This window comes from Strix aluco, chromosome 13, assembly GCF_031877795.1.
Source record: "Strix aluco isolate bStrAlu1 chromosome 13, bStrAlu1.hap1, whole genome shotgun sequence".
Lineage (NCBI taxonomy): Eukaryota > Metazoa > Chordata > Aves > Strigiformes > Strigidae > Strix > Strix aluco.
This window is the reverse complement of record NC_133943.1, coordinates 6,260,105-6,285,586: the sequence shown is the minus strand read 5'-3', so window position 1 is coordinate 6,285,586 and position 25,482 is coordinate 6,260,105. Positions and strand designations below refer to the sequence as shown.

The 25,482-nt window shown below is 43.0% G+C and overlaps 1 protein-coding gene across 3 annotated transcripts; it reads right to left on the bottom strand.

The window, feature by feature from the left end:
* Positions 1–447: 447 nt before the first annotated feature.
* On the bottom strand, positions 448–21,473 carry CANX (calnexin). Of its 3 annotated transcripts, none has more exons than XM_074839134.1 (15): positions 21,396–21,473; positions 13,115–13,303; positions 12,573–12,646; positions 11,992–12,050; positions 11,505–11,646; positions 10,123–10,204; positions 8,484–8,676; positions 7,399–7,588; positions 6,545–6,658; positions 5,894–6,050; positions 5,355–5,570; positions 4,828–4,947; positions 4,584–4,719; positions 4,344–4,435; positions 448–3,731 (listed from the first exon to the last, which is right to left on the bottom strand). In XM_074839134.1, exons 2-15 carry the CDS (start codon positions 13,298–13,300, stop codon positions 3,678–3,680), a joined length of 1,815 nt encoding a protein of 604 aa, XP_074695235.1. In that variant the 5' UTR covers positions 13,301–13,303; positions 21,396–21,473; the 3' UTR covers positions 448–3,677. The 3 variants fall into 3 exon arrangements, with proteins under 3 accessions (XP_074695235.1, XP_074695232.1, XP_074695233.1); XM_074839131.1 differs by lacking the exon at positions 21,396–21,473 and adding an exon at positions 20,413–20,588; XM_074839132.1 differs by lacking the exon at positions 21,396–21,473 and adding an exon at positions 16,191–16,211.
* Positions 21,474–25,482: the final 4,009 nt, after the last annotated feature.

The following is a 25,482-nucleotide window of genomic DNA, read 5'->3' as shown; positions in this document are numbered from 1 at the left end:
CTCTGGAGGCGGCCTTCGGCGCGTTTAAAAGGCACGGGCAGGGAGGGGGCGGGGCCGCGGAGCCGCAGCCATTCAGACGCGCCGGAAGGCGGAGTCAGAGGTGATTGACAGGGAGGGGTGGGCAGCAGCGGGAGTCAGGGCGCTGGAGCAGAGCCCGCCCCGGGCCGCCTTCACCTGCCGGCGGCAGCGGCCCCTCAGCGCCCCCGGCGGGCTCGGCCCTCGGCCCAGGGCTCCCAGGCAGAGCCAGCCTCTGCAACCCGAGCTCGGCTCTACAGAACCTCTTCTTTTGGGTCAAACCGTGAGCTTACCTAGCAGCTGGCTGTGGAGAAGTGGGCAAAAAGAGAGTCCTGTAGCACAGAGGAGCGCTGGTCACCTCTTTGGGTCCTAGTCAGACCTGGTCCCTGCACTTCGAGTCAACCAGAAGGGATGAAGACAAAGAAAGCCAAACACATTTGAATTTCTTTATTGATTAGTTTTTACATTTTTTTTTCCAAGTTGCATCTACAGGTACCCTTTTGAAATGGACAGGTCTTTTCTGCAAACGAGATCACAGTCCTTGTTCAGCAACACTAAAGAAAAAAACAAAACCCCCTTTTTGAAAGCATGAGGCAAGAGTGGTATTAACAGGGGAACAGTTGGGGATGAAGGAAGTGGTCACAAGCCCCACATATATAACCATGGCCTAAGTGGAGCACTGCTTTTGAGGAAGGAGTAAGGAAAGAGTGAGACACAACCACAGAGATGTACGTCTACTGGCAGTTAGCACTTGCCAGAATTCCTCTTCAGGCCCAGGAGACAATCTTAAAAACAAGATATTCACAATGCATTTTATAGGTCACAGCCTCAAGCTGTGATAACTCACTCTTAGCCAGAGCCAGAAAGGCTTGAGCACATCCAACAACGCTTCTGGAAGAGGTTAGTTGGTTAGCTGCATCTTTATCAACCCCCTTTACTGAGCACCAGCTCCAGGAGAAAAACTGTTCTCAGCATTTTATTGCTTTGTGTTTCAGAGTGTCTGCACCTGCTCCCCTAAGGTTTTGTTTTGATTTACGATCTCAGGCTAACCTCCCCACCCACGTCTTCAGACACAGCACATTACATAGAGCATCCTTTTCAGAAGCTGCCACTCTTGGGTGCACAGACACAAAAGGCTCAAATACACCTTCAAGTATTTGTAACAGTTCCAAACCTAGTTCACTGGTTACAACCAGTTACAGCTTCAGCACTTCAAAAACACAGCTACGCTTCAGAAGTAATCAAGATAAGCAGATAGCTAATTTTTTTTCCTCCAAGGATTTAAAAATAAAGAGTGATTCTGAGGTAAACTGAAAGCAGGATAAAAAGTAACTTTGGAGTTGTCTATCCATTTTGGAAAGTCTTCATTTATTGTAGTGATTATTTAAGAAGCATACACTATGGTATCAAAAAAAGCCGTAACATGCAGACAGGAAACCTCTTCAGATTTAGCAGAAGCAAATGTAGATTTACAGTTAGCTTTAATATAATACTATTTAAAAGCTGAAAGCAGATCTTAAGTTCACTTTTGATGCTTTGAAAGAACATGTATGCACATGAATTGTTCAGGAATTTAAGGCAATTTGCATATTAAGATAAAAAACACATTAGATAGATTTTTATGTTGTGCTCAAAATGTTAGCTGAATTGAAACCATTTACATATACTTCATCTCAAAGGACTTAGTCATAAATAGCAGCTGCTCCTTGATAAAAATACAGTCCTGAGAACAAGCTAGTAGCAATGCTTAAGCTATGACATCTTCCATGTCAGAGTATAAGCTATTTTCGCAGTAAGGAGCAGTATCTACCAGGTGTTCAACAGGCAAAGGCATTCTAAACATGCAATAGCTCCCAACAGAAGTCTGAAATTACTTCCAGTATCTTGCTTACAATAGTTTATTTGCACACTGCAGAAAGATCAAGAAATCCTGCTATGCATTTGTGATCACTAGAGTATTTCAAACACAACAACCAAGGGATACAACATAAGGACAGGCAGCAAAAGGTGTTTTACAAAAAACCCTCAAAAACAAGCGTCTTTTAGTAATTGGTTAGATTGCTTGCAAGGTCATTGGAACACTCTTCCCTCCCCAACCCCTGGGAATTATTCCCCACACTACACCTATCCTATAACCAAACAACACTGGAGTGTTTAAATTCAGTGCAAGAGTAATTTCAGAACATTTAATTTCACTCTAAACAAAGGCAAAAGTTTATCTATATAGACATCCAAACGCCAACATATTTGGTACAGTGTAATGAAGTTACATAGATTTCACCCTCAGAGGTATGCTCTTGTAGTGATCACCTGCATTCCACAAAAAAAGAAAAAGAGTGTTTGAAACAGTATAATATGGTAGACTCAACGCTTTAAAAAAAAATTTATTCAGCTGGAATTGGAACTCCCTAACATTCACAATATAATTTAGGATGCATTTGTTACATGAAGAGCAGATAAAAGACTTAAACAGTTTCACATACCAGTTAAGATATTCCACATGCTCCTTCCCCACCTACAATACTGACATCTTGATTGGTTGGTTTTTGTTTTGTTTTGTTTTTTTCCTTAACAAATACTCAGTTCAACTTGTCTACCTGACTACCTCCCCCATTTCTACAGGAGTAGACATACAGTGATAACAGTGAGAGGATATGGGACACTGTCCTATCCAGTGTTTGGACCCTGGAAAGGAGTAGGCCTAGCTACAAAAACAGTTTGACGATGAGCTGAACATGAAGCGCTTCAGCAACTGAGGCAAAGCTGCACTCAGAAAAAGCTGTGTAGTCACGGAGAGGGGAAAGCATCAGTGGCTGAACAGAGGGGAAAGGGGGACGTAGTCCAACCACCCCCCCATCCCATTAGCTTTACAAAAAGACTTCAGTAACTAACAAAAACCTTATCTGCAAGGTCTGCAGGATTAAATGCCACATTAAGATGACCCACTCCAAATCCTAGATCATTTGTCAACTTAACAGGGCTTTAGCCATGCACAGTATGCATATTCTACAGACTAACCCCCTTCCTTCCACCCCTTCTTCCTCCTTCCCCTCCCCCCAGAAGAATGAAGTTGATTGATTAGAGAGTTTCACTACTGGTTTCCCCAAACATCTCCCCCCCATTTTTCTTTCCTTTTGAGGGCAGAGGGGTTGTCAAATACATTGACAACTTTTCTTTAAACAATTATCAAATTTTAAGGGATATAAAGACATTGGTGCATTTAGGAATTTACATATTTGTAAAAAAAACTAGTTATAAAACTGCATTTTTATCAACTAGCACTTTCAAGATTCATTGTTATTTTTCACTAATTAATATATTAAATTAAGCCAAGGTTTGAGACCAGAAAAGTTCTACCAATCTACTTAAACAGAAAAGAATATTTAAAACCAAAAATGAAAAGGTTAGTTATGTTACATTCCAAAATCCACAGCCCATTATATTAAATGCATTCTTTCTACAGGAATGATGTTCTTTAAAACAGATGATTGCAAATATTTTACTGCTAGACACTCCGTTACATTGGATAGTGTGACTGGAACCTGTGGATGGTGAAATCTTGAGGTTTGTCCAAGTTTCAATGTAAGGTGTCCAAGGTCCTCTCCCAGAACCATATTTGAAAAAAAAAAAAAATCCCAGATCAAGTTCTTATGACTTTTTTTTCAATCTTTCCTTGGCTTTCTGTTTCTGGGTGATCTATTCACAGTTTCCTCCTCCTGCAAGAAAGTAATTTGTGTAAACATGAAGGAAATAAAAATCGAAGAATACCATTAAAAAACACTTTGAGCAAACCTACAAAGAATAATCTACTTTCACTTCTACATTAGGATTTAATTTTTGCAAGGACCTACTGCTGTTACTACTCTTCCTTTCTATACATGGCAAATGCACAAATCCTCTTCACAGTGGATGTGCACTATTTGCTGAGAGTACTCAACAGCTTCTACTGTTGTGAGAATCTCTTTAACTTCAAGCAACACTCCACTCAAAAATTTTTAAGTCAGCCATTACGTCAGTGTGGAGCACTTAAGAGGTCACATCCTGACTGCATACAAAGCTGAATAAGCCTGTTGCCTCAAGAAGATGCATTCCACACAATCCCACTCCTCTCACAATGCAGGGTCCATGGCAGTGCCTTTAGCAGGGTGCCCAGCTCTGCTGTTGGGCCCAGCAATTCCTATTCCACAGGGTGATCAAGTTTTCCAAAGTTCTGACCCTGGGAAAGAGTATCACATGGGCCAGGTTAACTTAATACACTAGTAAGGCTTGTTCTACGTGACTTACAGAAAAAATGCACAAGACTTCTCTCAATGATTATGCACTCTTACCTCTGATGCAGGTTTCCTGTCATCTTCTTCCTCCTCTTCCTCCTCCTCTTGACTAGCACTTCCTATATCAGCATCACTTTTCTGCTTCTCTTCTAAGGGAAAATAAAAAAAAATAATCTCATTCTCATTTCTGACTTACGTTCAGTTCACCATGGGCTTTACCCCATGTCTGCCAATCCTGCTGTTTTAGTCTATTCGAGACAAAACTTAAACTGTTTAAAGATTATCTAGGTTACCTACCTAGCTTTTCCTCATTTGCTTCCTCCTCCTCCTCCTCTTCCTTGTCCACTTTGTCTTTTTCTTCCTCTTTCTCCTCATCCATCACATCAGGCTGAGGAGCATCAGTCTTTTTGTATTCTGCAGCACTTGGCTGTTTCTAAAAAAAAAAAGTGTCAAAACCAGGCAATTATTTCTGACATTAAGGCACATTTTGCTGAATCTCTTTTTAAACATTACACTACTTATTACCAGAGGAAATGCATACCTTCCCAGAACAGCAGAAAAGGACAACCAGGAACACTGGCAAAGCCACAGTGAGGATGTAGACTACCCAAAGCCAGGGACGCTCTTCAGCAGCTGCCATCATCTGGCCCACAACACCAGGCTATAAGACAAAAAGAGCTGTCAAATTTCATCCCATACAGCAAGTTGTAGCAGTTAAGCATAAGCTACAGAATTCTCAAATAGGTTTTTTGCAACTTTATATTTCATACCTCAGAAAACTTAACTCGGACAAGTACTTTTTTCCCCATAGTTTACAAATTAAGAATCAGGCTGAAGTTAACAGTCCAATTGTCAGAGCACAAAGCTCACAGAAGACTAGTGAGTACTCGTTGCTACTTATAGCAACCATTACCATATTATAATCAGGAACTGAGTTTCCAGTCTGGTTTAGCATGACCTCTAGCCTTGGTACATATAGGTATATATTGATAAAGACTGTGGGAGAGAACAGCAGCGATGCTCCTACCGTTCCAGTCAGAAGCACACAATTAAACCTTTATTTCTCACCTCTGCAGCACCATCAGCTGCCTTTTTCAGCCCCCATCCATCACTGGCCCAATCATCAGCCACAGCTCTTTCTGTACAGATGATGAAGTTGTCAAAAAAGATGTCAGAAGTCATTGACCATAGCTCAAGTCCCACAGCACTGAAAGGAGTCATCTTGAACGGTTCAAAGTCTTCAAAGAAATCTGGGTTTGGGATCTTCCTAGGCTTCCATATACCCTAAGGAAAAACAAAAAGACATTCAACCTCACCTGCTATAATACAATTTTTAGTTTTTAGTCCATTTTGAACAGAGAAAAAGACCAATCCATTGCACTTAATTACAATGTCTATGGGTGCAACTCGTCAGGTTTTAGGAATCAATTTTAATTTGTGCTAAAAAGAAGTGAAGCCAAGAAAGCACTTTGAATTTATCTACTTGAAACACAGTACAATCATGACAGTATTTGTATTCTTAATTACAGCTGCTCAATCTAAATCATTCTGCTTTTTGTGAGAGAAATGCTGCATTGGTCAGTGGTTTAAGCAATGAAAACACCAACCTGATAGTTCACGTTATCAATCATAGGAGGCTTCCATTTGCCTTTGTAGTTTGGATTGTCAATCATTGGTCGCTGCCAGGTACCACAGCCAGGGGCTGTCTCACATTTAGGATTTGCAATCTGAGGTGCCTCCCACTCTCCATCCATATCCTCATCCCTAAAAAGGGAAATTCAGTTTTGAAGTCTGCCCCTTGCCACTATACAGAGTAAGACTTAAACAGTGTCTGATTTCTGGAAAAATTAAAATTCCACCCATAAAATGGAAATACTGAAATTTTGTATAGCATAGGTCTGTAGATAAAGACACCACAGAAGGAATGAGGATTTCAAGTAGCAGCTTGGAAGCACAGAAGCTCAACAAAAAACAGTCCCTGAGGACAGCCTCCCCCACTGCCCCTTCCAAGTATGGTACAACTACAAGATGAGCATCCCTGCCCTGCTCAGCTTACAATCACAGAAGAGTTGAAAAGCGCACAGAGAACTCAAGAGGACAAGACCCTTCAGACCAACTCTGCCTTCTACTTTTGAAGCAAGATAGCCTGAATCGATGAATTTGTCAGTGAGCAACAACGAACTAGCTATTCTTAAACTTGTAAAAGCCAGTACCAAAGCCATGAAATATTTGCTGTTTGCAACAGGCAGTAAACATACCAATCTTCAGGCTTCTCAGCATCAGGGTCTGCTACATATTCTGGCTCATGATCCAGCCAGCCCTCTGGTTTCACAGCATTTTCATCTGCGATCTTTGCAGGAGCATCCTCATCCCTTGAGAACAGAATATTAACACATAAAATACATAAAAAGTTCTTAACCCCAAGGCATGATTCTACAGACTCTGAACAAGTCCAGTGATCCAGACAACCAGCCAGGTTCACTTCTGATAGGGTAAGCGTAACACCATGATTTCAGAACAGAATTGCCTTACAATCTGTTACCTACACACGTGCCTCATGGCACAGTCATGGCGCCAACTGTAAGGTAATACTACTTATTTTATAAAACCAACCTAGAAAGGGCATATTACAGCAAATCCTGTATCTCGGTGGTTGCTGCAAGCACTCACTTGAACTTGAAATTGAGTCCATGGCTGACAAAGCATAGGTTCAAAGACAGAAACCCAGTATCACTTTCTGATTTAGGATGCCAGATTTCAGTCACTTGTAAGCTATGCATTATACAAACAACTACAAACATCTTAGTTATACCTTCTGCAGCTCATCTTTTGATCTCATCAAGGATGAAAGCATCTGCTAGCATAGCTGTTTCAGTAAAACCTTTATCTGTGGCCAGCACAGTAACAGGAGCACTAAACAGTAATTCCCAGAGGACATGGATCCTGTCTGCCTTTGTCTACCAAACTGCTGCTCAGATGCCTAAACTGATTGTGGTTTGATTACAAGAGTGAGACTCAAAACCTTCTATAAAGCCATCTGAGAGAGACTTTTTGATCAGGACCAAGTTACCAGGCTAAGGCCTCCCTCAATTCCACCCCTCCAACAACTTACCAGTCATCTGGTTTAACAGCATCTGGGTCTGGGATTTTTGGTCTCTCATCCCAGTCCTCAGGCTTCTGGTCATTTGGGTCCTCAATCTCTCGGGGTGGATTCACAGGAGGAGACATATCATTTAGCAAATTCCCACTGTTGACAACTGTTTGATCAACCAGTATTTCAAAACTATTATCAGGATTCAAGACTGTAAGGAAAAGAGTTGATGTAGCCATTACCTATATGATTGAAAACATGCATCAAAAAGCATCCCGCATCCCCACTGTACAACTAAAACTTCAGCAATCCAAGCTACCACCTACTCAGCACTTAAAGAATTAAGAACCTTTCTCCTTATGCCAAAATTTAACTAGTGATGATGTACACATCTCACCTTGTGACAAGACTCATTGCAGGAGTCCTACTTTAAATATGCTAAAAGCACAAAGAAGCTTCTGGCATGATTTACCAGTTACCACACCAAGTTGACTTTGGCACAGAAAGTATTGCTTTAGCAGTAAGAATGTATGTATTTACATTCTATTCAAGCATAAGACTCCCTACTACTGACTCTCAGGATTTTAATCTCACTCCCTTACCCATTGCTGCCTCTGTATTAGGAAAAGCTAGAGAGACCCTCCTGAATACTCCCCGAAGGATTTTAGTCATAGCTAATACACCAGACCACACACTGTACTTCAAGAACCACTGAGCCTGTCTGGCACGATGAAAGCAGCAAGAAAAAACACTATCCCTCTAGATCTAAAGCCTAGTATACCCCAAATTACTGGGGGGCAGCAGTCAGGCAGTTTACAAAGATATACTTAGCCTATCAAGTTACTCATGACTGCTCTGAAATTCAGTTCTCCTTTAACTATTAAGTTCAAGGTCTCATGACCTTTCTTACATGAATCAAGACTTCTCACAAGCAAGAAATAAGCTGTTGTATAAGATCAGGTTTTGCATTCAGAACTTTCAAGTGGTTTTTAGTTGTATGGTGTGTTGACACAAATACTCAGCTGTTCATCTGGCTCATTTTAGGAGCTTTTGATTCAGGAACCTTAGTAGTAGTTATTAGCATGCATAGTTAACAGTCACCGTACCCAGAGTATAAAGATGGGTCTTCTTATCAGTAAAGTACGTCTTCAGGTCCGCGTCTGGACGCTTTGCATGCTTCTCCTCATATTTGCCAGTCTTTGGGTTTTTGTGCCGGAAGATGAAGTGCAATTTATAGTCCTCTCCACATTTGTCAGGGCCAAACATGATTGTATATGGAGTTTTGTCATGGAACTGATCCTTTAAAAACAATGCAAAAACTTCATTCCATTATTTTGAATTACAACTTAAGTCACTAGCTGGCATAAGAACTCCCAATTCATTAGAAATTATTCTGCAACTTGGATATCCAAGTCCGTGAAATACCCACACTAAAGCTTGTATGAGGAATACAAGCCTCTAGAAAAACACCAGAACTATCCCAGCTACTTGGTTTTGCACCTTTAGTCTCTACTTTCCAGATGGAAAACAACAGCTATTCAAGTGTTATCAAAAAGATAAGTGTGAGTGACAACCACAATGTTTAAGTATATTGGTACATTACAATAAAGGATTTTAAAAGCTATCAGTATAGAAGTATCAGTTACTGGTAATAATGACTAGCTAATTCAGTGAGTTTCTTTCACACAAAGTGATAAGCAGCATTAAAAGTGAGGCCAAGTTGTATTTAGTTTACACACTTATAAACTGGTGTACTGTCTCAATCCAAGAGCTAACTGGATATAATAATCTCACCATCGAACACTGCAAGCAAGTCTATTTGTTCTTGCTAACGTTATCTTAACATTCAATGCACATATGAAACTGGTGAGACAGTCAAGCAGTCTTTTGGGTGTCCTGGATTGTTTGGGGTTTTTTTTTTTTTTTTAGTATTTTGAAATCTGTATTAATAATACAACTCCAACGGGACTGCAGAAGGAAAGGAGAAGGATGGGTAAAAAGTCATAAAATGTACTTTCTATAGAGTCTAGGAAGCTGGGTAAAGAAAACCCATAGGGTACAAAAGCCTATGCAAGGTGAATCAGCAGTCAAGCTTTGTCTGAATAGGCTAAACCACTTTAGGTAGGTAAATGAGAGGAAAGTGATTCTTAATCCTTAGGAGTTGTAGCATTGTCTCTTCCCTTGACCACACTCCTCAGACAATGCATTCAAGGGTCATTTCTGAAAAAAATGGTTCTATATAGCTCGTGCATGCAGCTGAACATCTAAGGTTGTATCCAGTCCAACCTCTCAAGACTTTTTTTTAAATATACCCAGTAACTCACAAGTGGGTTCACATGTCAAGTTATTTGCATTAGTCTGTTTTAGAAGATGAAACATGGAATCTTCCTTCTGTGCAACAGCTTCCTGAAAGGGTTTCTCCTCATACAGTGGCTACTCTCATAAGACACCTTCTCTATGGTCCTAGAACCTAGGGAAATCTGAATTATTGCAGACTTTAGCAAAGGTCTGGAACTGCTCAGCTACTAGGGAACTCCAGAGTTCTCACTCAAGAGGCCAAAAGATTTCAGTATTTATTCTCTCCATCTAACAACAGTGGGAGACTGCTGAGTGCAAAGTACTTTGGTGATCAGGCCCTAAATATGTCCCACTGCCTTTACTGAAGAAGTTTCTTCAGGAAGAATCAAAATTTTTAAAAACACCCTTTTTTTCACAGCTAATACTCAAAGTGGCTGCATTACTCACCAGGTTCAATTCAGGGGTTTTTGAAAGCAATTTCACATAGGCCCCACCACACTCTATTCCATTTTGGAAGTTTACTTCATACCTAATTTTAGTTTTGGACAGAGAAGGGGAGAACATGTTACACATGAGGAAAAATCACTTCTGTAATACACAATTACAATTTTCAAATACAAATTAAGAGTAAGACTGTTTTGTTGTTGTATGCTTTAAATCACATGCCCAGTGAATATTTAAAATACACACTGCACTCCAAGGATTAAACAAATATTCATAAGGGTCTGAGAAACAAGAAAAATTGAGGATTTAGAAGATTATCTGACAGAAAAGATTAAAGGAATCGAGCGCTGGTCTAGAAGGTTATGATCTAGAAGCAGAGAGAAGGAAGAAAAAAAAAAACCTTTCCAGTATGTAAGACACTGCAACAGAGATTAAGGCAAGCCAATTATTTTTCCCACAGCTACTATGGCATACAGACAACTCAATTTGCAAGACTATCAAAGCAACAACAATTGAATCCTAGAAAAAGCCCCTTTAGGGTTATAAGCATACAACAGTATATTTAGGGATGCCAAGGAGTCTGAAAAAGGCAAAACATCTCTGTCAGGAATAGGCTAAGTATGCTTGATCCTCTCAATGCCAGCAGCTGGAGTGGATGACCACTAGGATTTATTTTTAGCCTTGTATTTTGAGCCAAAACTAAACAGTCACGCAAAGTAAAGTGGCCAGTTCATTATCTTGTGCAAATATGAATTGGCTTACTCTTTGTTTAACACCGATAAAGTAGGTAATAATCTGCAATTCAACTGTTCTCACTGAAGGATTGTTTTTTTCTCCTGACTTGCTACTAACATGCAAGTAGATTCTTCTACATCAGTCATGGCCAAACAGAGCCAGGCAAGCTCTTTATCTTCCATGACAGGTGAACTAAGACAAAGGAAGGAGGAAATGAGTGCATCTCTACCACACTGTCCACTCCACCTTGGAAACAGGGGACAGTTTATTGCGTAAGGAACTGCACTGACCTACATACAGACCAGCTTTTGTCCAAAAGGATAAGGACTTTCACAATTAGCAGTAGAAAAGTCAGTTGCCTGACCTCATTACTACAATTAAACCAAGTGAATTGAAGTCCCAAGACAGGTTACCAAGTCTAGTTTTCATAGATTTCTTTCTTTTTAAAGATTCAGAGGGACCCATGCTGTTCCTAACTTCCCACTTTGAAAATCTGGATTGCTATTTTGCTCTTAAACAGCATAATAATAGGTTACAGCATCTTGTGTCATCTAGACCCCCAGTCAACAAAAGCTCAGTTACAGAATTAACCTCAGCCTGCTATCATGTCATCCTTGAAATAACAGAACACTAAGTTATGCTTTACTTACTGTATAATAAGGGGTTTAGTATCAAATACAAAAGGCTTTGAAAGTTTGGATGAAATTGCATGATGCTTGGCTCGAGTTACCAATACAAGCCCTTTGTCTCCTGGAAGCTTAGTGTCCTTCATGTCTTGGACTTCCCATTTACCTGCAGAAAAATTAACCAAATGTTATCAAAACTCGTTCAAGACAATTTTTGTTTAGCCCAATTTTGAACAAGATAGTCAGCAATCTGCAATAACACCCTACAGGGTACCTTATCAAGTTATTAGCATAACAACTTCACAAAATTATTTTAAAATCTCCAAGAGGATATTTTGTCTAAATCAGGACTACGCTTTATATTGTTAGCCAGGTATATAAACACCCCTCCCATTCTCTTCAGTGAATATAATTTTAACTGGAAAACAGAAAACAAAGACTTGCACCTCTTCTTCAGTTATGACAAAAGACATGAGAAACTTCTATCATCCAAAACCTGGGTTGGACTCACCATCGTATTTGGCAATCTCATCATCCGTATCATCTTTTTTAGCTCTGGAAAGGATCCATCTAGGAGACAGACATTCAATGGTTGGAAAACCATACTTTTTTTTTCCCCCAAGATGACAGCCTTGTAATTTCTGCCATTACAAGACGACAGCCCTTGCTGTCCTGAGTACACCCCAGTGTCTTGATCCTCTGAGGAGTTCTTTCCCCAAGTCTGCAAAGCCTTCTGCATTTGCCACTTCCCACCACACCCCCAAAGCAGGATCATGGCTTCAGTGTCTCACTCTTGTAAAAAAGTAGAAGTAGTACCTCACCATCCTCACGTTACTGGAGTAAAAGGTCAGATGAGGACTAAAACATTATACGTGTATGGCTCACCTCCCCCTTGTTACTGGAACTTGAGGAAATACTAGTTTAGCTCAGCACTTTAACAGCCAGCCTCATATAGTCATACTGCTGTAATCCTCACCATCCATGCCCTTTGATTCAATTTTGAATAACACAGGCTCTAGAGAGGGTTTCACTACCTTTCACAAAAATTTTTAGTTCTTTGCTATACTGAATCATCCTTCAGATTGTACTCACCCATCCAGAGTTCCTTTATCAAAGGACTCCGCAAAATACACCTCACCAGTTGGGACTGGGGGCCTGTAGGTAACCTATTGGAGAAGAGAGGCATTTATGCACCTTTCAAATCACATTCTCTACTCTAAAGAAATACAGGCATATACAGCTCACATTCCTCCTCTACACTTGAGTAGAGCTTACCTGGAACACCCTTGCAGCATAGATACAGAAGTTAAGTAAATATTGCTGCTTGTGCCAAGCCACTGTGCTCTTGTCTGCCACTAAAACTGAAGTATCTATCTAGTTGGAAGCATTAGCATTAACTCCTGATAGTCACATCACAGATTTCAAGAGTGGATCTAAGTCTCCAGGAAGAACGTGGGGGACATGAGAATAGGAACAAAGCAGCTAAGTTTAATTACAAGCCCTACTCCCAGACAACATCTTTAATAACACCACAACATATTAAATGTTAGCAAAGTAAAGACAATTCTGATCAGACTCACAGTAACCACAACACAAGCAGTAATTCAATTTTTAAAAAAAGTCTCATGCCAAACCTTTGGAGCTGGAGGAACAGTGCTCGTTTCAGGCTTAGACTCTTCCACCTCCTCAGTGCCATCATCCAAGTCATCCTCAATATCAACTACATCATCACCATCATTGTCATCATCCATATCATGTGCCTGGACAGCAAGAGTCCCGAGAGCGAGCAGGGTCACATACAGTAGCCATTTCAGCTCCATGATCTGAGTAAATAAGGGAAAGAGGTCAAGCCAGCACTGCATGCAGGGCGAAGCATTGCTTCTTGGAACAAAACCAGGCATCTAAGACAACAGGTGAAGCGCCTAGTCATACCACTGAAAAAAGCACAAACTTCTCTTTTCAGCTGTTACTTACTGCATCTGGCTGGTTGAGACAGCTCTAAAAGCCAGAGAGGAACACAACATAATAAAGCTGAAGTAATACAAAACAGACGTCAACTGAGTGGAGGCCCACGCGTGCAAGTTCTGCAGATCATGATGCAAAACGTCGTAATTTTGCTCTTACACTGCCACAGTCCACAGGCAGAACAGCAGACACATGTACACAGCACCACAACCTACGTACCTGCAAAAGCCTAAACGGGAAAACCTATTTCCTGCTTACAAAGGACCTTAAATGCATCATGCAGAAACTGAAACTTCCATTCAGTTCAGGAATTGAAATACAATTAGCTAGCTCTTTCAAGCAGAGAGTAACCTATGGAGTAATCAATCCTCTATCTCCTGTTCAATATTTTTTTTGTCCTTTCAACTGTGGAACATTGGCATTTTCATTCATCAGTCCTCTTCACCAGGTTTTATTTTGGAATTACTGCCAACAGTCCAATACTACTAGCAGATGTCTATAAGCAGCTGAGGCTACTGAGGCAGACCCAACAGAAAATTTCTTACTATTTAACAGACAGTTGGTTTAATTTCCCTCTTTCAATCTCTAATTTAACAGGATGACCAAAGACTATCTGTTAACAGAGGCTTTACAGAATTAAAATATCACACTACAACCAACTTCTAAGGTGCCCAGCACATTGTCACACCTAAAAGATGGCAGACCTCAGCAAGCCATAGCTCAAAAGATCTTGTAAATAAAATGGATTTCAATTTGACTTTCTTGCTAGAAAAACAAGATCACTGCACCTTTAGGTTGATACAGAAGGCAACACTCCTAGCATGCTGCTCAGTTTTATCTGCCCAAAAAAACCCCCACAAGAACAGCCTGTGCCTTGCTCACCTTTTCTCCTTTGAATCACATTCCAAATTTTTCTTCCAAAACCCAAGTTATAACTGAGACTAATACTTTATGAAAGCAAGTATAAAGCCAAACATCCCTTCCTTCCCCCCTTATGCTCCTGCCTCAGGCCAGAGCCCTGTAGACTTAGAAACATAACTCAAGCAGAGTTAATAGTGCCTGTAGTGGCATAAGATCAGGCTAGAAATCAAACTTTCAACTTTCCAAAGCATGTTTCGGCAACTAAAAGAATTTACAGTCTTAAAGGCTTATCAGCAGCATCCAATACTCCAAAACTACGTTGCATACCACATCTACAGTTCTTGGATTATTCTTTAACTTAGTTCTAATGACAGAGGGGATGTTTTATAACGACAACAAAACTGTATTTTAAAGACTTGTGCTGAGGTCACGTCCAGTTTGTCACTACAGCAACATGCAATTGCAGCCAGTTTTCTAACAATAGTGATGGCCTTGAGGATTATGGTCTAAATGCACGCTCACAACCCTCCCCCTCACAGTTCAGGCAACTGCACCGAAACACCTCTGAGCCAAAAGGACACCGTTCACATCATGAACAGCTGACAAAAACTTTCAAGTGTTGTTACCAATGGCAAAGCTTGTTTGCTTAACGCACGGTGTACAGCCAAAATTGAAAACAATTACAGACCTCATAGCAGCTCGTAGCTCTTCCTACTAACGTGGGAACCACAATACAAAACCAAGGAATGGAAACTGTCAAGCAAACATCGGTACCCTTGGAAGTTCAAGTTCCTCTTGCACAGATGGCATGTTCTCTAAATAAACTCATGCCTACCAGCATAAAAACAGTACAGAAAGCAAGAGCCTGAAACTTCATTTGAAAAAGTGATCTTTAGAGATCTGGATGTGTCCTGTGTGACTGAAGCAACTACAGATGAGATGGCACAAGGACACCTTTCCAAGGGAAGGGTTGTATTTTGTCTTGCCTTAACAGGGCCTCACCAAATATATTTTTAACAGAGCTAAATTCAGGAAGATTCTACCCTAAGTTTTATAACTGCTTTCAAATTATATTATGCAGATAGAATGACCACTTCAGGATTTGGAAAGCAATATGAGGAAATTAATCTTAAAAATACAGCAAGGTTAAAAAAAAGCCAATCCTCTCCTCCTGAGAGGAAGGAGTTTCTGCACACCTCCTCCCAAGCCTGTGCAAAGGATATTAATGACTTAGCACACAAGTAATCCCTTAAATAATCTCACCACTAGCCAACCAGCAATAAAGTTTTGGCAAAAGAATTCAATCATCCCCCCTAACTTTCACATCAGTACTGACTCCATATGTAATAATTACCTACTTCACAATCCCACCCGAACTACAACCCTTCAGAAATATTTATCAGCAGCAAATGGACTTTGGTAAATGCTAGCACGTAAGTGGCAAAGCCACACAGACTCATATTGCAGTTGCTCCAAAAATTCTTCTGTCAAAGTACCCCAGTGAAGCCATACAATTCTAGCAGTGATCCATACAGCAGGGACAGAAGCTGTGCCACTCTGCACATCTGTGCTCCCCATACAACCACAGCTATCTGTGGAGGTCTACATTCATCAGTTAATGCTCTGTCTGAATTTGAGGCCTCATTGAACCTCATTTCAAAGTAGAAGTACTATCTGTTCAAGTTCCCAAGCAAGCTTATTTTTTACTCCCAAAAAAAAGAAAGCTAAAAGCATGAAGAGAAGCCAATCCAGTTTCATGTCCTTGTCTCTTTATAATCATTGGCAAGCAGTATTCACAAGTTTATATCCCTACAGAAAGCTGTTTAGGACACCTCCTACGTATTAAATCAGTCCCAAATTCAACATAAGCTACCATTCACACACCTTGAGTACAGGCTGGTAGCATCTCCTGCAGCTGCCAGTTGTCATGCCAAGCTCCTTATTCTGTTAATCTGTAACAATATGCAAACTAACTAAATTATAAAAGACACAATGTTCTCAGTAGAGCAATTTAAGTGAAGCGCACATTTTTGATATTTAAAAAGCTACTTCTAGGCATAATGGATGTACTGCTACAGGAGAAAATTTCAACTTCACACAGTCCTTAGGGACACAACATAAACATGATTATGTCCTAGTAAATTAGGTTATTCCTAAATAGAAGACAGAAGGGGAGGGCAGGGGGAGAGAGAAGAAACTCAGGTTTTATACAGAACAGGCATAAACCAATTTTTCAGTGGAGCTTTAAGTTGCTGGCAACTACAGGTGTTCAGTTAGTCACCTAAAATGTAGCCTAACCTTCAGACACATAGCCACCTACTCTATTATGATCAGATTTCTCCCTTGAAGAGGTGTCCAATTTCCAAGCAATTATCATCATTAGCCATTTTTGACTCTGCCTGCACTTCCTTTCTTTAGGTTTAACTGTGTAATACTTCTGAAGGTTAGTGTATTTCTGATCATGCAACTGCCAAAAGCCTTTAACAAAGGAACCCTTTCATAATGGGCGAGAGCTTCTGACGTCTCCATTCTACTTCACTGCAACCCTCGTTTTCACCATAACAACGTTTCAAGTCAGAGATGACTAAAACTTCATCTACTTTTTTTTTTTAATAAGGTCTTTAGACACTTATAGACCCTGGCACACCACCTGGATCAAAGGGAAGACTACTGCAGGATAATGCCAAAGTACTAACTAGGAAAAGAGTTCGAGGCTGCCAGGGCTAACAAATCACTTGCTCTCTGTCTGCGCATCCATCCACAGACAGCTTCTACATTAGAAAATGTATAGCTGACATTTAAGCACTGTTCACCTGATTGTCAAAAGGCTGAAGCATTTCCCCCTGGAACTTACAGGAGCTACAGCAGAGCACTGAAAACTCCTGGAACAGCTGTGCTACACAGACTTTACTTTGTAAACAGTAAAGACTAAACCAAATTGGAGCGAGATTCAGAGACAGGATCAGCTTCTTGCCATAGAAGTGGCACTCTTAAAATTAGGGCTAAGTGATTGCTACCTTTGGATTTCAAGGCCTTCAAGGAAGTCATGTAGCTTCAGAGATTTATTATTTAGAATTCCCCTTTCACTGGGCATAAAGGGGAAAGTTATTATTAATTATTGGCATGACACTGGAAACACTTGACCCAATAAGCAGACAGTTGTCACCATCTTCTAACATACACACCCTGGGGAAGGACAGACAGTCAAAGGGCCCACATTAAGGATGTCCTTTGCTATCATACTTCCAGAACATACTATTTAGAAAGTAACTTCCCTGTCAGACCAGAGCCTGCAAAACCAGTTTAATCATCTCCTTGGTTACTAATCTATTTGAGTGGTTCATCAAGCCAGTTCTTAACACTGCATATTTCAGAATGTATAACTACATTTGAATTGCTACTGGCTATCTAGTTTAAGATTTTTTTTAAGAATTAAGTCAGATGAAATGGGTCTTATTAAAAATAAGTCACTTACTGTGAACTACACCTCAGCAATTTAACTGGAAGAGCATCAGTGGTTTCCATTTCAGCAGCATCTGAAGTGACAGCTGAATGACTTTAGGAAGAGCAAAATTTACTAGCGAAGTCCTGTGCTCCAAATACTGGATTTCAGTATGGTATTTACAGTGGAAGCACACCAGTAAAAACAAGCACAATGCATCCTCATGCAATGCAAGAATTATGGAAAAAAAAATTTAAAGACACAAAAGTAAAGAATTCATCACAACACAAAAAAAATACAAAGATACAAAACCAGAAAGGCTGAGACACAGATACCCATTTTCCCTAAGATTTTTTTTTGTTTGTTTCTGAACAAAGGGTCGACTACCCTACCTGGTAGTCCACTAGTTTCTAAAAGTCGTAACTACTGAAGAGCAGAGGAAATCTCTTCTACATCTCACAGTCCCTCCACCTTCCACATCCTGGCTCCTCTGCGGTGCCAGGGTAACTGTTTACACAGCCTCATGATGAACTAGCAGCTGGTTTAAGATGGCTCCAAGTCCTTCTGCAGTGTTATTTTAACTCTGAATCAATACCCCAGTCCAATCCAGCATGCAAAGGCAAAAAGAGTTGTAGCAGGGCAAGTGAAAGTACTGGGAGATAAAGTAGTCAACAATAAAGGAAATAAAGCTGTTGGCAGCAGAGTCAGCTGAATGTATCAAGTGCAGTTCTGTCACCTGCACTTGTCTAAGACAGACCTGTCTTTAGGCAGACTTGGGAGATCAACACTCTATGGCAAAGCTGAACAACTGTGTGGCCAAACACTGTAATTTCAGCAACCAGTACATCACCTCACCACCCCTCTAAGAGGGATATAATAAAATCATGTTCATATATATGCAGCAAGTCACATGATGCAGACAACACTTTCTCTGCTTAAATGCTTAGCTTTGCTGCTAGACAACTTCCAGCATTGTGAAGATTCTGCCTTTAACACTGTAACTCAATGAACAGCAGACAAGGCTAAGCTAAGACCACCTTGTTTACAACAGGCCACAGGCAGCTCTGTGTGGGGGTGGTTTGCTGCTGCTTCCCCCTTCCTCTTTTTTTTTTTTTTTTTTTTTTTTTAAAAGGAGAGGGTGGCTAGGATATACTGCTACATAAGATTTAAGACAAGTCTCCTGGAAAGAATTAGCCAAACAGCCCCACAGGAAAAGCCGCCTTCTGTTTGGGTTGTAAGGAGCACAAACCAGGCAAGAGATTAGGTGTGAAAGGCAACAGCAACAAAGCTTGTTTTTAATAAGCATTTCAAATATGCCAGTTTCTAAAAATAATGTACAACAGTGCAGATACAGTAAAGCAGAAAACACTGTGTACTGTTCGTCAGCAAAGAGATCATTCCCGCAGAACTGGAAGTCCTTGGAGGGCAAAGACAGAACTACAAGGCCTTTGGACCATAAAACAGATGAGCTGCTAGGGGAAATTACATTAGGTGGGGGGAGATCTGGAGGTGCCCCAAGATCTTTTAGGCCATCATGCCTAGAATTCAAGTTTGCCCTGCTACAGAATTGATTCCAGCAAGAACAGGCTGCCACCATGATCACTACTAGAAATGTAGGAAAATGAAAGGCCAGGAAAGGAAGTAAAAGGCAGGGCTAAATACAAGTCACAGTGTATTCTCAGTAAATTCATTTACTTAGGGGGAAGTGTCACAGCACATCAAATGAGAGGATAATCTAACAGAAGCCACAAGCTTTCTGACTGTCTTGCATTAGGCTTCCCTTCATAGGAGAGCAGTTGATACCAGAAAGCAGTTTCCATCTTATACACAGCTTGTGATGTTGTCTGAATTGTACAATTGTTCCTTTCATAATATTTTTTTTAAAACTAGAAATACTGAGACTTAATAAAGACAAGATTTAACTCAAAGCTTTTCCTAGTTTTGTGAAGTGTTTTGGATAAGCCCATGTAATATGGGCAAATCAACAGTAAGGTGGTTTTGGAAGTCATTTAAAGTGCATCAGAGTGCACATACTTCAACTTGTATTTAACCAGTATTTTATCTGTATTATCTCATACATTATTGTAGTTCCACTGTCTCCTTGCTATATTTTAGCAACGACCCAAACCACAGTGAGTAAAATGTCCCGTGAAACCTGTGTGCCAGCTATGCTTACTTGACAACGTTAAGTAAACATACTGAATTTAGAACTACATTACACTCCTAGAGACTAGTTTTCAGACATCTAACATACTCTAAATAAGTTCCAGAAAGAGTCTTCCAAGATGCTCAGCAGAAATGCTGCAGCATTAATTACACTAATAAAGTCTGGACCTTTACCATTAATACTACTACTATTAATACGTGTCTGCTTTTCTTCACAACCAAATCTCCTGCAGTGGTTCTTTCTACAGCCTAGAAAGTTCTTAACCACAAAAATACATGTGAAAGTTCGCTCTTCAGAATCAGTACAGACAAGAAAGCAGTAGGCTATGCATGCTTTAATTCAATGGTGTGGGGGTTTGTGTTTTAAAAGCACACAAATACTCAGCCGAAAATAAGAACTGAGATGTCATTTATACATTATTTTGAAGACGCCCAACATAAATTATATTTGGGTGGTAAAAATCAAAGAATGTGTGTAAGTCCCCAAAATTCTCAGACCTGGCTGCTGCAGAGTCTCCTCATCCGTACTTCACCTTTGGCCTCCCTCGCTGTTCGATTACCACATCTTCCCCACCTGTTGGGCCTCCAGTTCTTGTGCCTTGAACTCCCCCTTTTCCAGAGACTTCTACTTCCCCTCGCACAGCCCCAACCAGGCCACATACTGTGCTCCGCACCCACCTCCTCTTCTAGCTCTGCAGGGCTTCCTATCCATGGTGAGCATTTTTAGGTAGCTCAAGACTATTTATTTCCATGCGTTAGCAGCCGACATTAGAACAAGAAGCCACATCAAACCCAAACCACACGCCAACCCACATCCACCCGCGACCCCCACCTGCCTCCCTCCTCCTCAGCAACCGCTCCCCATCCCATCCTATGGGGGGGGGGGGGGGGGGGGGGCAAACAAGCGCCCCACCAGCCCCGCTCCAGCCGCGGCCCTGCCACACGCCGCTCCCCAGCCCAGAGGTCCCGGAACTTACCAGAAGACCCGCCGATCCCCGCCAGGCCTCTCAGAGGCCTACGGGAGCCGAGCGGGCACCGGCGGCGCCTGCAGCAGCTCCGTACCCCGCCCCCCCCCCCCCCCCGCCACATGGCCTCCCCAGGCACGGCCGCCCCTCTCGCCCCGGCTCCCGTGAGTCCCCACCTCCCCCTACCCCGGGGGACCCCCCTTCCCCACCCCACGGTGCGCGCACGGCCCACCCCCCCCGCCGCCCACCACACCCAAGGCCCGGCAGCATCCCGCCGGGCCCTGCCCACCGCTCGCCCCCCGGCAGGCCCAGCTCCCCCGAGCTGCCCCCACCGCCTCACCCCGCCAATCCCCCGGCATGCCTCGCGGCGGGCCCGCTCCCCGTTCCCCCACCCCGATGGTTGCGGAGCTGCCCTGGCCATAACGGTTGGGGGGGGGGGGGGGAAGGACCAACACACCGCACTCACCCCCCCACAGCCCCGCGCGGCCCCGGCCGCCGCCCCCAGCCTCCCCTCACCTCCGTCACGTGTCCGCGCGCCCAGCGCCGCCGCCGCCGCCGCCCGCCTATCTACCGCGCGCCAGCCCCGCCCCCGGCCCACCTGGCTTCTCCTCTCCCATTGGCGGAGAGCGCGCCCGCCCGCCCGCCCTGCCGCCAGACCGGCGCTTTAATTGGTTAGCGCCGCCGCCACTCAACGGCCCGCCCGCCTCAAAACACGCCCCAACGGCGCTGCCCTTCGTGGAGCGCTGTTATTGGCTGGCGGGGTTGCAGGAAGTGCTGGGTGATTGGCTGGTGGGGGGAGGCCGTTGAAATGTGGGCGGGGCCCCGGCGGGTCTCTGTCCAGGGGCGCTGCGGTGGCTGTCAGGGCGCTGCGGGAGGGGGCTGAGGCAGCGCCCGGCCGCCTCACGGCCTCCCCCCGCTGCGGGGACGGTGGCGCCCCAAGCGGCCCGGTCGCGGGGAAGGGCTGCGGAGGGCTCTTGGCTCGCTGCTGCCGCCGCAGGCCCTGAGGCGGGACCCCAGCGGTTGGGGCTGCTTCACCCCGCGCAGCGGCGGAGGAGCGCTGGGTCCGTCTGTGCAGCTGCAGATGCCGGGGAGGGGGGGGGTGTGGAGGCTGCTGCCTGTCCCAGTGCCTGAGCACCGTGATATTAAACAGCAAAGTCACCTTTACGCCTGTCTTCTCATTCCTTAGCTCCTCAGAAAGGGTTTTCAGGTTTTTCTGCCTATTCAGAAAATTCTGTATTTCTATTATTTTTTGCTCAATTACAAGCTGAGAGCTTAAGAAAACCATAAAAAGTGACACGGTCCAGTGTGTTTAGCAGTGCTACTCAGGCTGCCTCTTGTTTAAAGGCCTTGTGTAGTATCAGAAACTTTAAGCCATGTTATATTTCCAAAATTAACATAATGTATTTCTGGAGAGGTGAAATACTGTGTAAATGCTCAACGCTTCCACATCTGAACAAGTACAGAAGCACAGGGAAATGCAGAAATAACCGTCCCTGCTGTACTGACTGGGGAGGAGAGGCTGAAGTTGATAACTGGTTTGTGTGAGACCACCACTATCAGAGCAAGATTAAACTTCAGGACTCCCCGTCTCCTGCTGCATATGTACAGCAGCGTGGGACAGCAGTGAACAAGGGCCCGCGATGAGGAAAGCAGATTCCTGTTACCCTATCAGTAATACGACTTTTAAGTTGTATCTGAGCTGCTCCAGCTGAGAACAGTTACCTGGAAAGCTGTATCTGAACTGCCCAGTTTAAAGCCAGCTCCTGTGTGGTCTGTGGGCTGCACCCTGTTCCAGCAGATAGGAGGTATTCTGTAGGAATACCAAACTCAGTATTGGTAGGAGGGGCGGGAAGAAGGAAGAAAGAAAATGAGGTTTTTTGTAAACATAAATCTGTTTTGAGTTGATGCAATGAGTCAGCAACATAAGTCTCCCCACAGAGAAAATTCCACAGCGTTAGGACAATGCAAGCAGGGCCCCGGCGTTCAGAAATAAGGCTCAGCATAAATGAAATCAGCAAATCCCTGTTTACACTGAAGTTTGGAATCAAACGCTCACATTTTTCCAGAAAGCCACCAAGCTCGCTCCTAAACTTCCCTGTTGACTGAGCTACACACAGAGACTGAACAGAAGATGTGGACAGACAGGCAGGGAAAGAGCCAGAAACAGGCAGCACAGGAGATACCAAGCGCTTTAAATAAGAAACTAAAAACACCACGGAGGAATACTTTAAAGGGTAACAAAGCAGTATAATTTAGCAGGCTCCCTCTTCAATCTAGGCAAAATCTGTTTTTCCAACTACCTTTCAAGCCCCTCTTTGGAAACAGATTATTAACTCCAACATAACTCACAGGACAGCACAACACTACTGCTGTGATCACACAAGCACCAGGAAGTCAAATATATACACAAATGCCTGTCACACATGCTTCCCCTTTCTCTCCCACCCTTTCCCAAAAAAGAAGACATTCATTCCTTTTACAACCTGCTGAATCATGGCACAGGCAGGCAGCCCTGGAGCCTGCTCCTGCCTGTGCTGCTTTGTCATCAAGGGGAACAGAACAGCGTAAGTTTAAAAAGAAAATAGTAGCTGCTAAAAGCATATCCTATGCTGTGATTTTCGAGATGTTTGAACTTAGATAAAAGGAATACAAAATCAACACAAGAGAGATAATCCAGAAAGGAAAAAAAGAAAAAAAAAAAAAGAGGGATAAAGGGGACAGAAGAAACATGCACAGAGATTTAAAAGCTTTGGCAGCCAAGAAGATGGTATTTTTAGACCAGACTATGGAGTGCCAGGGCAGGGGCAATGAAAGAAAGAGTGATGGCAGATACCACACAGCAAACGTGACATTGTCAAGGAAAACCATTTAGGTGTGTTCAGGCTTTGCTGCAGGTTTGCCTCCTTCCACTGATAAACATTTGGGGAGCGTGCTGTTCTCTGATTTGGCAGTAAACTTGGAAAGGCAGAAAATGGGCAGTGTGGCGAGGCTGGCAGAGCCTGAACACACTGAACTCAGAGGTGAGAGGCAATCCTCAGTTTATAAGTGAACCACAGCTTTGAGTAATTGTATTTTTGGGAACTTTTCTTGCCCTGACTGTTACCAGACAAAGAAACCTCCCGCACTTTCAGCCAGTACTTTCCATTCTCAATTCCCTCTAACCTCGATCTCTGAAGAATTTCTCCTTCCTTAAATCCTGCAGGGCATTGCCACGTGGCTAGTGCTCTCCTTGCATTTCAAGCATTAGCAGTAGATCTTTTCAGACTCATTCTCCTCTGGAAAACTGGCAGAAGTGAGTGGAAAATCAAGCAGGTCAGAGTGGCGGGACATCAGTGACACCATACTGACAGATAGCAGGCAGTCAAGGCAGATGACCAGCGGGAGAACGCTGACTTTTGCTCTTTCAAACTTTGAACTGCAGGAGGGAAGACAAGCTCACATCTCTGTACGGGGCAATGTCCATGTGCCCTGGAACGCTTTTCATGGAAAACACATTTCTTTACAATGACATCTCTGGAGAGCAAGCCTGAGAAAAGGATGGGAAAAGATACACTGACATTGTCAAAATGGGGGGGGGGAAGTAAGTATCTAAAGGAAGTAATAAAGTTGTGCTGTTTTCAAAGCTAATAAATGTGAAGGTAAGAAGTGCTATTTTCTACTCTGCTCTCATGAGACATCCCCTGCAGTGCTGTGTCCAGCTCTGGGGACACCAACATCAGAAGGACACGGACCTGCTCAAGCGGGTCCAGAGGAGGCCACGAAGATGATCGGGGGCTGGAGCACCTCCCCTGTGAGGACAGGCTGAGAGAGTTGGGGGGGTTCAGCTGGAGAAGAGAAGGCTCCAGGGAGACCTTAGAGCGGCCTCCCAGGACTTAAAGGGGGCTACAGGAAAGGTGGGGAGGGACTCTTTATCAGGAGGTGTAGGGATAGGATGAGGGGTAATGGCTTTAAACTGAAAGAGGGGAGATTGAGATTAGATATAAAGAAGAAATTCTTTCCTCTGAGGGTGGTGAGGCATGGGAACAGATTGCCCAGAGAGGTTGTGGCTGCCCCCTCCCTGGAAGGGTTCAAGGCCAGGTTGGACGGGGCTTTGAGCAACCTGGTCTAGTGGAAGGTGTCCCTGCCCATGGGGGCAGGGGGGCTGGAACTAGACAGTCTTTAAGGTCCCTTTCAACCTAAACCATTCTATGATTCTATGATTGTAAATTAATTGTAATAAGAGAAGGCAGATAAGTAGAAAAAGGAAAAAGCAACAGAGAACCAGAACACTACCAGGATGGATGGGATCAGATGGGGAGACACAGTACTGAGGTGGAAGGTGATAAACCATCCACCTGATACCATTTGCACAAGCTAGGAAGTGCCCTTGGGAGCAGGAACTTTACAGAAAACTTCTGGGACCCAGAAGCTCAGAGTGACCCAAGACAAGACAATAGGTGCAAGTTTGGTCTGGACATAAGCTAAGGAAATCCTGATGGTTTCTGTGGGTTGTACACACCTTAGGCATTGCACCAGTTTGCTGGACACGGTTTGGTTCCCATTGTGCCCCTTTCCACCAGTTCTTTCACAGACCTTCAAATGTCTCCAGAATTGTGTCCTCCCT

Excerpts from the sequence above, each read along its gene's own strand:
- CANX (XM_074839131.1), bottom strand. The coding sequence starts at position 20,574 with ATGTGGCCTGGTTGGGGCTGTGCGAGGGGAAGTAGAAGTCTCTGGAAA. Across the intron at positions 11,647-11,991 it reads TGAGATTGCCAAATACGATG|GTAAATGGGAAGTCCAAGAC; the intron begins GTGAGTCCAACC and ends ATTTTTCTGCAG. Across the intron at positions 3,732-4,343 it reads ACAGGAAACCTGCATCAGAG|GAGGAGGAAACTGTGAATAG; the intron begins GTAAGAGTGCAT and ends ACTTTCTTGCAG.